Source organism: Acromyrmex echinatior, chromosome 12 (genome assembly GCF_024713525.1).
Source record: "Acromyrmex echinatior isolate Ae372 chromosome 12, ASM2471352v2, whole genome shotgun sequence".
In the NCBI taxonomy this organism is placed as follows: domain Eukaryota; kingdom Metazoa; phylum Arthropoda; class Insecta; order Hymenoptera; family Formicidae; genus Acromyrmex; species Acromyrmex echinatior.
Genome location: NC_141863.1, coordinates 9012343 through 9029146, shown reverse-complemented (window position 1 = coordinate 9029146; position 16804 = coordinate 9012343). Strand labels below are relative to the sequence as shown.

At 35.1% G+C, this 16804-nt stretch overlaps 1 protein-coding gene and 1 long non-coding RNA gene across 9 annotated transcripts; one reads left to right on the top strand and one right to left on the bottom strand.

The window, feature by feature from the left end:
* The first annotated feature begins 1886 nt into the window (after positions 1 to 1886).
* On the top strand, positions 1887 to 16798 carry AP-1gamma (adaptor protein complex 1, gamma subunit). 8 transcript variants are annotated; one of them, XM_087411868.1, is made up of 17 exons: positions 1889 to 2253; positions 4462 to 4580; positions 4675 to 4783; positions 5364 to 5425; positions 5750 to 5942; positions 6241 to 6387; positions 6634 to 6949; positions 9073 to 9090; positions 9748 to 10158; positions 10245 to 10475; positions 10563 to 10784; positions 11623 to 11750; positions 11857 to 12103; positions 13148 to 13415; positions 13487 to 13647; positions 13771 to 13863; positions 13948 to 16798. In XM_087411868.1, exons 3-17 carry the CDS (start codon positions 4764 to 4766, stop codon positions 14047 to 14049), a joined length of 2619 nt encoding a protein of 872 aa, XP_087267994.1. In that variant the 5' UTR covers positions 1889 to 2253; positions 4462 to 4580; positions 4675 to 4763; the 3' UTR covers positions 14050 to 16798. The 8 variants fall into 8 exon arrangements, with proteins under 8 accessions (XP_011049636.1, XP_087267994.1, XP_087267992.1 ...); XM_087411866.1 differs by having other exon boundaries at positions 1889 to 2581; XM_087411869.1 differs by lacking the exon at positions 1889 to 2253 and adding an exon at positions 2588 to 3324.
* LOC147907807 (uncharacterized) lies at positions 4596 to 5362 on the bottom strand. The gene is made up of 2 exons (XR_015546922.1): positions 5198 to 5362; positions 4596 to 4856 (listed from the first exon to the last, which is right to left on the bottom strand). It is a non-coding gene; the product is annotated as an uncharacterized LOC147907807 (long non-coding RNA).
* Positions 16799 to 16804: the final 6 nt, after the last annotated feature.

Here is a 16804-nt window from a genome sequence, read left to right as displayed (position 1 = left end):
AGTGAGATTTGCTCATTTTTGTAATTTTCACTTCGTCTAAAGAACCGTAATAAACCCTTTGAAAACTCATTTGAAAAAGATCAAAGATGCCGATGCTGCATATCCCTACTGTATATTCTTATACTATGGTCAGATCCCGCTATGTGTCCTTGTCTCTCTTCATTTCGAACCGTGGAGCATCAACTGTCAAGCAAGTGTCAAATGTGATTTTAAGAGTTTATTAGAGTAAGTATTATGAAATTATTTGAAATGGATTCCTATTGGAGTTATTCAATTATTTCCTAGATTTTTATTGTGTTTTCTAAAAAACGGAATAATTCCGTAGGTGCCCTGAAGATTCTGCTGAGCTATAAGTACTGTTATAAGTACTGTTGGTATTTTGTACTTATTTATTTATTTATATTTATGTATCGATTTGTTAATTTATCCGGGAAGAAACGTTTCGTATATAATTGTATATATATAGACATCACAATATAATTATATATAAAATATGTCCATATATATACGATTATAGAAAATTATACGAATCTTAAAATATTTTATATTTCGCATATAAAAAAATTCTGAATGTTTAGAATTTCTATATTATTTTATAACTGTTAAGAAAATATCTCAAATTTGTTTATAATCTTACGCACAATATTTCAGAATTCATATATATGAAAAATTCTAAAAAAAGATATTTTGAGTATATATTTCTGAAATGTGTTTTAATTCCTATTATAGCTCCTATTCACTCAAATGAACGCGTTAAAGTAAATAGAAATTAGAGTAGAACAGAGAGAGAGAATCAAGGAAGAGTAGAGCGGAGAGTGTCTTTCTTCTCTGATTGGTTCCGCCATTTATAGTGCACTTCCGCAAATGTGCATGGGTGTGTATTATATTGGGTCATCTAAAAAGTATCCGCGGTTTTTGTCACTAGATGTGTGTTGATGGTCATATATCTAGTGACAAAGTACCGCGGATATTTTTTAGATGACCCAATATATCATACATACAATACTAGTGTGTGCAGTACCGTATGTTCCATCACGTTCCTACCATATCTCCTACTCATTTCAACACTGTAAATGGCGGCTTTCGGATGAGTCCACTTCACTTTCCCTCGATTCTCTCTGGGGGTAGGAATATGCAACAAACGTTGGTAGTACTAGATAGTGCATGATAAAAAGAAACCGAACCTAAATGATGTGCGTGCGACGAAGATAACAACTAATGCTCATTTCCACCAATGTAGATTAACTTTAATCTCGATTCAACTTATTCTTCGTTTTCTAATCTTCAGAACTAGAAAAAGACAAAGAGTAAGTTAAATCGAGATTAAAGTTAATCTACATTGGTGGAAACGGACATAAAGCCTATTCTACAATGTGCTCTTTGTTTCCTGTTTCTTGTTTTTCACCTTTTTTCTCCTTTGAGACCGTTTTATCAACAATTATATTTTTTGCTACGTATTTCTTGTTTCTTTCGAAGTTCGTTAATTTTTATCTCGGGCGATAAAAAACAAAAAACCGGATAAGAAGCAAAAAGACAATATGTAAAAAATAACAAAAGGCAAGAAACAGGAAACAAAAAGCACATTGTAGAACAGGCTTATGATTATTCCACAATGTGCTCTTTGTTTCTTATTTCTTGCTTTTTTCTTCTTTGTGATCGTTTTATCAACAATTATATTTCTTGATATGTGTTTTCTGTTTCTTCTGAAGTTCGTTAACGTTTATCTCGAGCAACAGAAAACGAAAAACGGAATAAGAAGTAAAAAGGCAAGATACAATAAATAACAAAAAGCGAGAAATAGGAAATAAAAAGCACATTGTAGAATAGGCTTTAAGAGGTCTGTTTTTCTATAACTGAACTAGTGTACATTTTTGGAATTTGAAATGAGATAGGTATACATATATTTATTGTAATATTTGTTGAAAGTGAGAAAGAGAGTGCTAGTGCAATCTAGTGCAGGGACAGAAAACAGATCGAAGATTGGCTAAACTGAGATTACTAACGGTCACCGAACAAGCGAGAAGACAAAGAATTAGAGAGAGACGCTTGCAAACTGAGCACACCATGTAATCTTTTTACTATGATGACGACGGCAGCGGCCATTTTTGAATCTTCCCGTCGTGGCGCACTAACACGACACGAAATTAACGAAATTCCGCGCGATCTGTCAGATCTGTGGTTGACGAGGCAGACAGAGAGAGAGAGAGTGAGAGAGAGAGGAGGGAAAAGGAGAGGGGGAGAAAAAGAGAGAGTGTGAGTGAGTGAGAGAAAGAGAGAGTGAGAGGGGTGAGGACAAAAAGAGAAAAGGAAAAAGAGAGAAAAAACAGCTTGGTATCGTGTAGTATTACGCGGGCGGATAGCTGGGGTTAGCCTGTTGGTCAGAGTTGGTCAGAGTGTCTAAGAGCGCTAGTGTGTGCAAGTGGTGTGTGTGCGCGCGCGCGTGTGTGTGATGTGTGTGTGTGTGTGTGTGTGTGATCCGTGTGGGTAGAGACTTGGCCGCAAGCAGAGCTACATTCATGGGGCTCGCGGCCACGAACTAGCGACTAGTCTCCGCCTTCACGGGACTCGACGGCGCCGCACGGTACGTATTCACGTAGTCGCCGTCGTCGTCGTCGTCTCGAGTCTCGGGTCGAGCACCCGGACGGATAAACGGTACGTCGGACGACGGTTGGCGTTTCGAGCACCTCGATCGGAACATGAGGGCGCACGGTTCACGCTTGCCGAGGATTCGCATTTTAACGGTGGTCGCTCCAACTCCGGCCGTTCCAACTAAGGCTTCAGTGTTGTTCGTTCAGCGTCGTTCAGCGTAATGTAAACACGCAGAGTGTGAACGTTGGCTTCGTTTTAGGAGCAGAGCGCGATAATACCCGTGTTCCCAATTATTTCGTGTCGTCGACGTCTGTCCTCGTCATCGTGCCGCGTGCACGTTCTCGCACGCGGCAACACGTCACGCAGGAAGTCGTTGGCTCCCCGACAAATTCGACGCGGCGACGTTCACGGCAGACTTGTGGACCGTTCACGGACTTGCGAATTGCGGCTAAGTTCAGGGCGCGCTTCCGAACGGATTTGCGGCGGACTCTGGTGGACTTCCGAGCTTCGATGTTTGACAGCCGCGAACTAATGTCTTGGTTGACTCTCGGCGATTGTCTTCGTGGCTCTTCTCCCTATATTTTTTCTTTTTTCTTTCTCTTTTTTTTTTGATATATATATAAGCTACTCGTGTTTTGCAACGTCGCCGAGATTCTAATACGAGCTAGTGACATCACGCTCCAGTTAAATCGTTATCGTGTCTCCCGCGATCCGCCGATATACATTCCGACATCGGTACGTCCTTCACGTTCCTGCCGAGTGTCCACAGATCTCGGAAACTGATTTATGACTTATTTCAGAAAGCACTTTGGAGCTACTTCCCTTTTTTATTCCGTCTTCTCCGTTGACACAAATTTAATAAAGCAGCTCAAGTTTAAATAGAACGTACAATTGTATTCCGCGCGACACAGCTGTCAGTCCTCTTTTTCACTTTTCATCATTTTTGAAAAAAAATCTATTAGCCACTTATGCACGTTTCTATACTAATGTACCTAGTTTAATTTTAATCTTTTTTATATCTCTTTCCAGTTCTAAAAATTCAAAAAAATGAGTCAATTGAACTAGGTTATTAAAATTATTTTTCGTCTTTTTCTAATTCTTAAAACTAAAAAAGAAAATTGAATCAGTTGAATCAGTAGGAAAAGATTAAAATTAAATTACATTGGTATAGAAACGGGCTCATTTTTATAAACATAAATTAACTTTAATCTCAGTTTATTTTACTTTTTATCTTTCCAACAATTTAAATGAATTTAAACTCTGAAGAAAATAGGTATGGAATGTCTATAAGAGAGCTATCACCAGAAGAGCTATCACGTATACAATAAATTTATTCAGTGTCAGTATCAACAGTACTTAGTAATGTGATAAGTGTTTCGACTCTTTGATATGTAAATCACGCGTGCAGTGATTACAAAATTATGTGGATAAATAATCTCATGTAAAAATTTGTCATACAGGAACATTTCATTTAACCTGATTTGTCCAATTTCTTTATCTTTTTTCTAATTTTTACAACTAGGAAAAAATAAAAAACGGTAAAAAGTAATTGTTTTTTCGACTTTAGTGGATTTGCACAAATCTGGGTTGGATTAAAGTTAATCTACATTAATAGAAATGAGCCGAAATATCGAATAGATTTTTCTAAAAGTTTGCTTAATTTGGTTAAATTAAATATTTAATACAAAATCTGATTTTATAGGATTTATAAAATTCATCTGTCTTTTTTATGTTTCTTGATGCACAATCAAGTGATTAAAGACAAATATAATCATGCACTTGTATGTTAATTTCAATGTACAATTGTCTTGCAATGATAAGAATATATCTTTCAAGTGATTACAAATTTTAAATAGAAAATAATTTGTAAAGGTGATATGCAAAGTGAATTGTCAAGAGTTGCAAGGTGTCTTTCTGAAATAGGGCAAAGCGTTAAACAGTATTTCATTCTATAGAAGGCTTATGAACTACAAGATCAATTATTCTTTAATGTACGTACATTCTAGTTTAGGTTGATGTAATTTATTAACATTATATACAATACTAACATTTTTCATAATATTATTGTCGTCCTGTGTCTATTAGGAGGATAGCAGAGTTCGTGTTTTGTATTCGTCTGCGCTTGGTTTTCGTTGTGAAATTTGGCACAAGTTGACAGTCCAAGTGGAGAAACGATGAATGCCTCAGAACATGGGTAATGCATAATCCCACTCGTATATGTGTGTGGATAATTATTTGGGATAATTTTCATTTGAGCAGAAATGAGACTGTAAAAGAAAAACTAATCATTATTTTCATCTCTAACATGGTCATAAGCATTGGAAAAACAGAATCTATGACAACATTTATTAGTTTATCATTTTTATATTTTTGATTATATGAAATGCAGCTTTGGCCAAAAGTAAACTTATAAAGCATTCCCACAAATTAATGTAAAACGTTCTAAAAGACTTTATTGAAAATTAATATTTATTTTTACAACAATTTTAATATTTTATTAATCCTCCTTTGGTTTTTATTACCTTTTTCTAGAAAATGCAATAAATTGCTTTATACTTATCATGGTCAAAGCTGTATGTATCTGTTCCCTAATGTGAATATGACTTACTGAGACACAACTTTTATCCTCATTCCTTTCTTACACTGTAAAATATGAAATTGATTGCAAAAGTAAGGTTAGGCAGAGTATAATACAAGTGTCATTGCACGATAAGTAGGTTCAGCAGGTAGGGGTGCTAACAGTCATAAAATAGCATGGGTGTGTACTTTTTCAGGTTTAACCCAGCCTTTAACATGGCCTCCATAAAGCAGGCTTTCAATGAGGCTGTGGAAAGAGGTAGGTGTATTGTTAATTCAATTGACTCACAATGGCTATAATAGCTAATCATTGGAACATCTGATTTCGCCTATTTACTATCTCTGTTTCTCACACACATTGAAGATGAATTGTTTTAAAAATGTAAACAAAGATTTTCATTTTTACATCTTAAGCAAAATGAATGTTTAAGTAATGGAAATGGTACTTTGGCCATATTGATTTCAAAAAATGATGCGTTTTTTTATCTTGCAATAATCTTCTGATGAAGTTACATACAAGCGGAATCAGCAGTTGCCAAAAATAGTGTCAATTTATACTGATGACTTTTTCACATTTTGAAAGTCTCGACAGTTAGAATGCCTGCGCCAACGCGGCTGAGGGATCTGATCAGACAAATACGGGCTGCACGAACAGCTGCGGAAGAGAGGACAGTTGTGAATAAGGAATGCGCATATATTCGTTCAACGTTTAGGGAAGAAGATAGCGTGTGGAGATGCCGTAACATCGCTAAGCTATTGTATATTCATATGCTGGGGTTTGTATCAAACTGTATTACTAACTATATTATTCTCGCTCATTTTTGCTACAGCAATGATACAACTAAAAAAAAGACATTTTCCAGAAAAGAAGAAATATATTTTGGTGTAATAAACTCATCATAGAAGAACAAAAGTATGTTCTTAATTTCTATTTTTCTTTTGTTTCTGCTCTCTTTTGCATGCAATGAATAACGATTTTTGAGTTGTATCGTTGCGTTGTAGCAAAACTGAGTGTTGCGACATGATTCAACATCATTGAGAGGATAAGTGTGACGTGTTAATGATACACTTCAGGTATCCGGCGCATTTTGGTCAATTGGAATGTTTGAAGCTCATCGCTTCGCCCAGATTCACTGACAAACGAATTGGTTACTTGGGAGCCATGCTGTTACTAGACGAGCGGCAAGACGTACATCTCTTAATCACAAATTGTCTAAAAAAGTAACGTCGCTTCGGATGCTGCCAAATGTTTTCGATGACACTCTGGTTATATTCAGAACGCGCTTGTAACAAGAATGTTAGCGCGCTAACATGCTATATGCATACATATACATATATATAAAATTTCAGAGATAAAAGGGCGCGCACTTTTATCGATAAAAACGCGTTCCTGAATACGACCTTTATATTTTCGAACAAGAGAACAAATTTTCGATGCAATTTTTCTTCCTGATTCTGTTTGTACAGTGACCTGAACAGTTCTACACAGTTCGTCATTGGTTTGGCATTGTGTACCCTCGGTGCGATCGCGTCGCCGGAAATGGCAAGGGATCTGGCATCTGAAGTAGAGAGATTGATGAAATCGCCGAACGCGTACATCCGAAAGAAAGCGGCGCTTTGTGCCTTTCGGATTATCAGACGCGTGCCGGAGTTGATGGAGATGTTTTTGCCGGCCACTCGCAGCCTGATCACCGAGAAGAATCACGGGGTCCTCATCACTGGCGTCACTCTCATCACGGAGATGTGCGAGAACAGCATTGACACACTGAATCATTTCAAAAAGGTATACCTAAGAGATACTCGTTTGATACACGTACGACATACATTAGCTCTAGAACAGGATTCATAAGATAGATTCCATAAGAGACAATTTGGTGTCGTAAATCTATCCGTCCGAGTCATAGTGTTGCATTATTACATAACCGATTGACTGTTGTATGATTTATCTAGTATGGCTGATACATACATCAAGTTAGGTATACATATGTATGATAGTAGAGAAGCCCGCTAGTAAAAAGAGTATCTAGAGAGTGCTTAGTGGAATTACCTGTTAGAAACTTAATTGTTTGCTGGCTAATTATCATATTAGCAATAGTGATGGAAAAGAATGTAGTCTTAATCTTGTACGGGTACGAAAGAATTATTTTATTTTATTTTATTTTATTTTATTTTATTTTACGAAGGCAAGTCAATAAGTTCTTAGAAAATCTGTCAGAAGACACTCGCAGTGTCACGTCATTACTTTTTGACAAGTATCTTTCAGCTGATTACTGTCAAATTTTGAGCGGAATTCATCGCGTGGTTTCATTTCTGTAGACAATTAAAGTGAACAACCTTAATATTTTTTGCAAAATGGAAAAAAATGAGTTTGCAGTGATCAAACATCTACATGAAAGGTTGCATCTGGTATACATCTATATGAAAGGTTTAATGCCGAAAGAAATCAAAGCCGAGTTGGATAATGTTCATAGTACATCTACACCAGCGTTTGCGACTGTATACAATTGGGTGAATGAATTTAAACGTGATCGTACATCTACATGTGATGCACCTCGTTCGAGACGTCCAATTGAGGCTGCTACATCAGAAATCATCGATAAAGTCCACGATATTGTTTTGACTGATCGACAAGTGCGCGAGCTTGTTGAGGCCACAGGCATCACATTGATTTCACACAGTGATTTCAATTTTGCACGAACAATTGAGTATGAAAAAGCCATCGGCAAGATGGGTGTCGCGTTTGCTCACTGTGGACCATAAGCGCGACCGTATGACGATTTCAAAATAATGTTTGGAGATGTTTCAACATAATCCAGATGAATTTCTGCGTCGATTCATTACTACGAAATATGGATCCCATTACTTCACATCCGAGACGAAGGAACAGTCAAAACAATGGATTTCACCCAGTAAATCAGCTTCGAAGAAGGCGACGTGAAGTCGGTCGGAAAGGTGATGGTCACAATTTTTTGGGATGCACACGGTATAATTCATGTCGATTACCTTCCGTCGAAGCAAACGATCAATGGCGATAACTACGCAGCCTTATTAGACCGTTTTAATATTTTAAAGAAAAAACGCCCCCATTTGAAGAAGAAAGTGCTCTTCCATCAAGACAATGCACGGGTTCACACATGCCCGGCATCGATGGCCAAATTCAATGAATTTCGCTACGAATTACTTCCCCATCCAGCATATTCGCCAAATTTAGCCCCCTGCGACTATTTCCTGTTTCCAAACCTGAAGAAATAGTTCGGAGGAAAGAGATTCATCACCAGAGAACAGCTCATCGTCGAAACAGAGACTTATTTTGAAAGGGTTGGATAAATCATATTATTCGGACGACTTGAAAAAGAATTAAAGAATCGTTGAATCAAGTGTATCGAGCTGAAAAGAGACTATGTTGAGAAATAAAAATGAATCGATCAAAAAAAAATGTGTTTTACTATGTTTTTCTAAAAATTTATTGACTTGCTCTCGTATATTACGCATTAATGGATCTTTATGAGTCTATTATATAATTATATTAATCTATTGTATAATTATATTAGGAGGAAAACAAGTACTTTCCTGCATTTTACATCAATACAATATGAAATTGAAAACACATTTGTCTTCATTTACATTTACATTTTGTGTTCATTTACATTTTTAATACAGGTTTGCTTTAAATAGATTCTAAACAGTTTGTTTCATTGATATAAACAAACGGGCGAGTTTCTCTTCTATATTCTTCTTATTTCTTTTTTCCAAACAACTAAAATAAATAATATAAAAATAAAAAATAATAGAATGTATAATAAGACAATCATGCAATATGTTTTGACGAAATTTAACATGGTTAAATCTTCAAATTTATTACATAAGTATACGTATATAAGCGTTGATTATTTTTGTCTTTCTTAGGAATGCGGCCATCGTGAGGTAATATGCATATAAAGGTTCTTCTGTATTCTTGCATGTATGTTTATTACTCACGGACTTCATTCTTTTCTTTTACTTTGTTCGAAATAGATATTGGAATGAGAATATAAATCAATGTTATCTGCTTTGCCATGCTATTTTTTTTTATAATTGAAGTATCAAATCATCTATATTGCATTTGTAGATATACAATCTTTTATATGAATTTTTTATCGATCAAGGTAGTTAGATATGTTAGATATGTTTTAGAGATATTAGTATAGTAATAATTACGTAACATCAGTAATTACTATGATGACATTATTTACTACAGTTGCATGTTTATCTCAGAAATTGAGAATGGTTATAGACATCGAGTTATCTATTATTTTTTATCACATATTCAACTAAATCTGCAATACTTACGTTACAAATAGCTTATATTGATTTTTAATAATGTAATCAGAAAGAGAGAGAGAGAGAGAGAATTGCTCTTACATAATTGAAATCAGGGTATTTGAATATTATTTTAAGATGATAAATGGTGCTTATTTATACTACATAAAAGTATGTATATTATCTCGCAACGACTTGTTCCGTCGATCTTATTTCTTGTAATCGTTGTTAATAGTCAAATTAAGTTTCTACGAAATTAAGCAGTGGAAGGTTCTATTGCAGATCGTGCCAAACCTTGTTAGAATCTTGAAGAACCTAATCTTAGCTGGATATTCGCCCGAGCACGACGTATCCGGAGTATCGGATCCGTTTCTTCAGGTGAAGATACTGCGTCTTCTACGTATTCTGGGACGTAACGACATCGACGCATCCGAAGCTATGAATGACATTCTTGCTCAAGTTGCCACTAATACGGAAACCAGCAAAAACGTCGGTAATACGATACTCTACGAGACGGTTTTATCGATCATGGACATTAAGTCGGAAAGCGGGCTTCGAGTCTTAGCGGTCAACATACTGGGCAGATTTTTATTGAATAACGACAAAAATATCAGATACGTGGCTCTGAATACATTATTGAAGACAGTTTACGTGGATACCAGCGCGGTGCAGAGGCATCGATCGACAATTCTAGTAAAATATTCACACTTACAGATTTTCTTTTTTAAGCTGAAGATAAGGTTATTCATTGCGATTAATATTCTCTCGGCGTATTTTAGGAATGCCTGAAAGACCCAGACGTATCGATTAGAAGGCGTGCGATGGAACTAAGCTTTGCGCTCGTCAATTCTAACAATATCAGGAATATGATGAAGGAATTGCTTTTATTTTTGGAACGTGCCGATCCCGAATTTAAGGCTCAATGCAGCAGCAATATCGTTATGTCTGCTGAGAGATTTGCTCCGAACAAACGCTGGCATCTCGAGACTCTCTTCAAAGTACTCGTCGCGGTGTGTATTTTTACGGATTTATAATACGGCGAAATATATGGACAGAATTGTCGAGATTCAAATCTTTTTTTTTTTTTTAATTTTCAGGCTGGTAATTACGTGCGAGATGACGTAGTGGCGTGTACAATACAATTAATTTCGGAGACGCAGTCACAGCAGGGATACGCCGTTAGTGCGTTGTGGCGCGCATTAGAAAAAGACACATCCGATAAACAGCCTTTGGCGCAAGTTGCCACATGGTGCATTGGCGAATACGGCGATCTATTGTTATACAGTCCACCGTCGGAGGACGCCGAGTCTCCAATCAATGTAAGTTCAATTATAGCAACTGTGATATTTACTAAGGATGGTTAAAAAATCAATTGATTCGTTTCCGATTCATCAATGAATCAATTCAAATTGAAAGCCGATTTGAATATATATTAATTGAATAATTTGAACCAATTCTTTCGATTTTTTTTTGTATTTTATTAATGCAATCTCGGACGCATATACAAGTGGGCGTAGATTAGTAAAATTGGTCAGAGCAAAGGGAGAATAATTATTTTACATTTAATGGTTCGTTAGTACTTGGAGCAAAAATTCAATTCCAAGCATTTAAACTGAAAAATAAATACCGAAACGTTTTATTTAAAATGTATGAAAAGTTTTATTATAAATTTTGGTATTTTTTGAATGTCAACAAATTATATAAAAAATATTGACCCTCAGGTACCATGTTTAATACATTTTTACATTACTTTTAAAACTGTGCGCATGTAAATAATTAAGATAAGATTTATCCTAGCTACCTCTGATGGATGTGTGTTGAAGAATTTAAAACTTATTTATGATGCCTTAAAAAAAAAAGAAGATGATGAGACAAGAGAACGGATGACAACCGGCAACTCATTGTAAAAATTGTAAAATTTGTAAAAAAATTGTAAAAATCGACTTATTTATGAATTGATTCATGTGATTAATCGGAACTTCGATTCAAAATCGGCCAATTCTATAGTACGTACTTATATGAAAAGACGGAAAAGATTTAAATAATACCAAATTTTTTATATTGATTATATTTTTTTTAAAAGCTGTTCGCCACTTTTCCTGGATATATTACATATATGAAAATATAACTCAATAATTTCTTAAATTTCTTCATCAGTTGACAGAGGACGAAGTCATCGACGTATATCAGAGGTTACTCTGGAATCCGCAGAACACTGTGATCACAAAACAGTATACTTTGTTGTCTCTTACCAAATTAAGCACGAGGTTCCAGAAAGGTCACGAGTTAGTATCACTTTCGATCTCATTCGTGATTATCCATATAATATTTATGTAAAAGATCTTTATTTGTATACAATTGCAATATTCGTGTAATGTTCTGTTATTACAGGAAAATTTGTCAAATCATAGATACGTTTGGTAGCAATTTACATATCGAATTACAACAGAGGGGTATCGAGTTTTCACAGCTGTTTCGAAAGTATGATCACCTGCGACCCGCGTTGCTCGAGAGAATGCCGCCGATGGAAACCGCGCGACCACAGGCCAATGGTATCATAGGCATGGTGAATGGTGAGCCAGAACCGGAAGACGAAAAGTCCACAATGCTGGAATCAGCCACTACTACATCCGATTCAGTAAGCGCATACTTTTCTTAACATCTCAACTGTCGCACAGGCTTTTGTAATCAATTCTTTGACACAATATTATTATTTTATGCCTAACTTTGTTAAAATAAATGTTAAATTGATATATATGACCTAGAATTTAATGTTTTCAAAATATTTGTGAATGTTTGACTCATGTGTGTGAAAGATCCATACGCATCTGCGTCACGTATATAAATGTAAATGCAGTGAAAATATATGCATTTATCGTCATTGGATGAATTTGTAAAATGTTTTTATAATAGGACAGAGCGGATTTATATTCATTTTTAACTTTAAAAGTAATATAAAATTTATGGCAACAAATAATATCTTTTTGCTTATACCTACATGCCTACAATCATGATTGCTTCTTGAGAGCATAAATATGACCTTCAAATGTTTAGTATACGTTGCTCAGAAACATAAATAATATCGTGAGAAATGGATGAAATAGCTCTATAATATAATTTTAAGTAAATCTTTCACATTAGAATAGATTTTTCAATAAAATATGTTTTTTTCAAATAAAAATCGTAGATCAAGTTACTTTTTACAGAATTCATAATATAATATATAAAATTAATGCAAAGTGTTTGGCTTTTATATAAATGATAGTAAGTAAGAAATGCATATATTCAAATTGATAATGTGTGCATTTTAGATGTGTATTCAATTGGATACACATGGCAGCCAAAATTTCAACATATATTTTCATTTAAACTATAAATATATGATAAGCTAAGAATAATATAACATAAAGGATTTTTAATGATTCTATTGATCTTAATGTGATCACACTTAAAAGTTCCATAATAATCACACAGAAGAGTCAAAATGATTCCAGAGTTAACCGATTGCTGCATTCACATTTTTCGTTTTATCAAAAAAATTATTGGTTAAATGCGTTCTGTGATCATTTTGATCCCAATGTGATCACGAAGGGTATAAATAATATAAAATATTTATTAAAACAAAAAATAAATTTAAAAAAGATGTCTATTAATATCTTTAATTTTTTTTGCAATTTTACAGAGTGCACTTTTAGATTTACTTGGAACTACGGATGTAGGAATGACGATGCCGGCGACGACCAATAAAAATTCTTCATCGAATACGACCGCGGCAGCACATAATAATGACCTGTTGGATTTGCTTGGAAGTTTGGATTTGAATATGCCTACGCCTGTTGCTCCCACGTTACCACTTCAACCGCAGGCATCATCTGCACCGATGTTCAGTCCCACTAATAACAGTAACTTTTTAGTAGATGGATTACTCAGTACTCCGACAGTGCAAAATGGTTCGTCACAGGATCTAAAATAATATCATTTATTAGTGTGTAAATCATTATAATCATAATTGTTGTTACAGAATTACCAAGTATGGTGGTCTTGGATAAATCAGGGCTCAAAATAACGTTCAAATTAGAAAGACCGCCCGATATCTCCGATCTGTTGGTCATAACTATGTTGGCTCAAAATTCCGGAAGCACTATTTTAACCGATTTTTTATTTCAAGCAGCAGTTCCTAGGGTTAGACACTATCTATCTATCTATCTATCTATACACACACACACACACACACACACACACACACACACACACACTTATGATATTACTTTTCGTATATCAAACCAATGCATTTCTTGTTTGCAGACATTCCAATTACAAATGTTGTCGCCGTCAAGTACTGTCATTCCGCCGTCTGGTCAAGTAACTCAAGTTTTGAGAGTGACTAATATGAATAGAGTCAGTTTTCAATACATTATCTAAAATGCATTATATAAAATAAGAGATTTTTTGTTTCTAATCAACGATCTCTTTTTTCCTTAGGCACAATTAAGAATGAGATTGCGTATATCGTATACCGGCCCGACTGGATCAGTTCTAGAACAAACGGAAGTCAATAACTTTCCCATTTCGACATCGCAGTGACAAGATGTAATACAAAATACATTTGTACATATGCCTGCCTAAAAATAATTAATAGAATTTTGAAAGTGGACTGAGAGGAAGATGAAAGAAACGCAATTTTTCTTCATTAGGACAGTGAAACACACAACTTGGCTATATCTAACACACACACACACGCGCGCACACACACACACGCGCGCGCGCGCGCGCGCACACACACACACACAGAGAGAGAGAGAGAGAGCATTTGTATTAAGCAATTTAATCATTGTATGTGTGGCACCGATAAGGCAAGACCTAAACTTTCTAAGAGACACTTTGGGTATGTTGAAAAGTATGATAATTTAATTTTGCGCGATTTGTTTGATATATTCTGAAACTTCATAATGAAAAGTGAATTCTTCGGCGTGTATTAAAACTGTCGCGGATAATGTGATATTAATATCGCGATCTTTCAAAAATTACGTTTTGTATTATTACTGTTGTCTATGTATTATTACTGTTCTCACATAATTTGGTTACGATGAGAGAACGTGTGTGTGCAAGTGCTTCGTTCTCGTAATGTGTCGCATGTGTGCAAAAGAAAAAGGAAGAGAGAAGAAAAATGTAAATATTTTTTCTAATAACTGAAATACGCGGAGGGAATTGGGGAGATATCGTGCTCTGATTGGTTGCATTCCCGTTTTTCGGCTACTAATTTAGCGCGTAATTTCTCACATAGGCTAAATAATGAAATAAAAAACGAAGAAACGAGAGTAAAAAGAAGAAAACAGAAATACATCAGACTCTTCATATGCCACTTAGAAACAATAGAACATGAAAAAAACACGGAAGAATCGGAGGAAGGTTTTGTCACCTAAAGTGCTCTGTCGCTGCCCCAAAAAGTTATCTATGAGAAGGCGCTTATAACTCTCACTGTAACAAAAAAAAAAAGATCTTTTCTACCGCTGTATTTGTAAGATATCACGGACGACTCGCGAATGATCGTCTTGTAAATATTAGATAATCACAATGACGTACAGAGGGGAGGAAAAAAACAAAAATTTCGCGAAATAAACAAAAATAGAAAAAAAAGGACACGCGAGATGAGACTCTTTATATGTGTATATGATAGTATTGTTGATTCAATAACGCGAATATACGATAATATCCACGTTTCCGTCTTCGAGAAAAAGAGAGATATCATTTTTTGGGAGGAAAGATACACGCAGATACAAATATAAATACACATACACACGATACTTATGGTGCATGAGTGTGTTACGTGCGAGTATACATACACAACTTCGAATTGGTATTCAGAGTATAGAGTAACATTGAAGGGCTGAATTCTGATTGTCATGTTATATCTATCGCGCGTATGTATGCATATTGAGCTTTGCATCCCGTTGTACGAGAAATTTATTATCATGAGAAATATTGGGGTTTTGTTAGCGGTCCAATCAAATCTCTTCGTCTCTTTTGAATATTAATTTCTGTGAAACCCGTACCGTAACGATGTTTCACTTATATTGTATTAAATTGATTTTAATGAGAATTCGGAAAGTCACAACTTCGATACTACGTGGCTGCAAAATCGTCCTACAAAGTAGAAATGCAAAATTCCATGTTTTAAGATTGATTTTATATCTGCGAACTATAATCAAATGTCTCGTTTTTATTGTTTTCATAAAAGTCACGACATAATATAAAGGATAATTATATATATATATATATATATATATATATATATATATATATATATATATGTCGACGATAGTCTTTTAAATTGCAGTAACACTAACATAAAATTAAGCAAAGTAATAATGTGGTTTTTACTAATTTTGGGATTCCGATTTTATTATTTACTACTCAATTGGAATTATTTACTCTCGGAGGTATCATTTGTATATATTATGTCGAATAGAAGGAGGGAGGGGGGGGGAGGAGAAAAAGAGAGAAACAGAGAAATATGCAGAAATATTCGCTCATTTAACATAATGTTCATACGATTTTATAACTACTTTATCGAATTTTTACATCTGTCGATGAGTAACAAATGTAACTCCACAATAAGTATACAAGTTAAGAAAAAAAAGATACAACGGAGAACAGAATGACAACCAGTTTTGTCATTCTCTGTTTCCAAATATGTATTTTTTTCTCTAAACTTTTCCATGAATCAAGTTATAAAATACGCTATTGTACTTAATTATTTAATATGATTCAACGTGATATAACGCGATGCGACATAGATGTAGAGATACGTGCATACCACAAGAATTCATATCTCTCAAAAGCACCGCACATTTCTTTCAGTCGTACATTTTCTTCTATGATTTCTAATCGGGACATCTTATATATAATTTCTCGATCAGCTTTACGATTGATTGAATAAATATGTGTGTCTGTGTGTGTCTGTGTGTGCTTGCGTGTGCGTGCGTGCGTGCACGCGCGCATGTGTGTATACTGTACGCATTTTAGCTCCGTCCCTTATATGTTGCTCGAGATACAAATACGCGCGCGCGCGTGAGGTATAGGAATATATAAGATAGAACAGGTAGGTATGCGTTCCTGAGTGGCCTTGTCCTTAAAGTTTGTGACACAGCGCGTCAGCCCTTCAGTGGGGTTATTGCTCTGCCTACTTGTTCTGAATATATTACACATTAGTTTTATAAACATACCTATAAATATATAAATACATACATGAAGATATTGATTAAGGATAAAAATGCTGTATATATACTTTCTAGCGAATCAAGGTGTGAAAATAAAATGTATTTTTATTCCACTACGT

Excerpts from the sequence above, each read along its gene's own strand:
- AP-1gamma (XM_087411868.1), top strand. The coding sequence starts at position 4,764 with ATGAATGCCTCAGAACATGG. Across the intron at positions 10,785-11,622 it reads ACGCCGAGTCTCCAATCAAT|TTGACAGAGGACGAAGTCAT; the intron begins GTAAGTTCAATT and ends TTTCTTCATCAG. Across the intron at positions 11,751-11,856 it reads AGGTTCCAGAAAGGTCACGA|GAAAATTTGTCAAATCATAG; the intron begins GTTAGTATCACT and ends CTGTTATTACAG.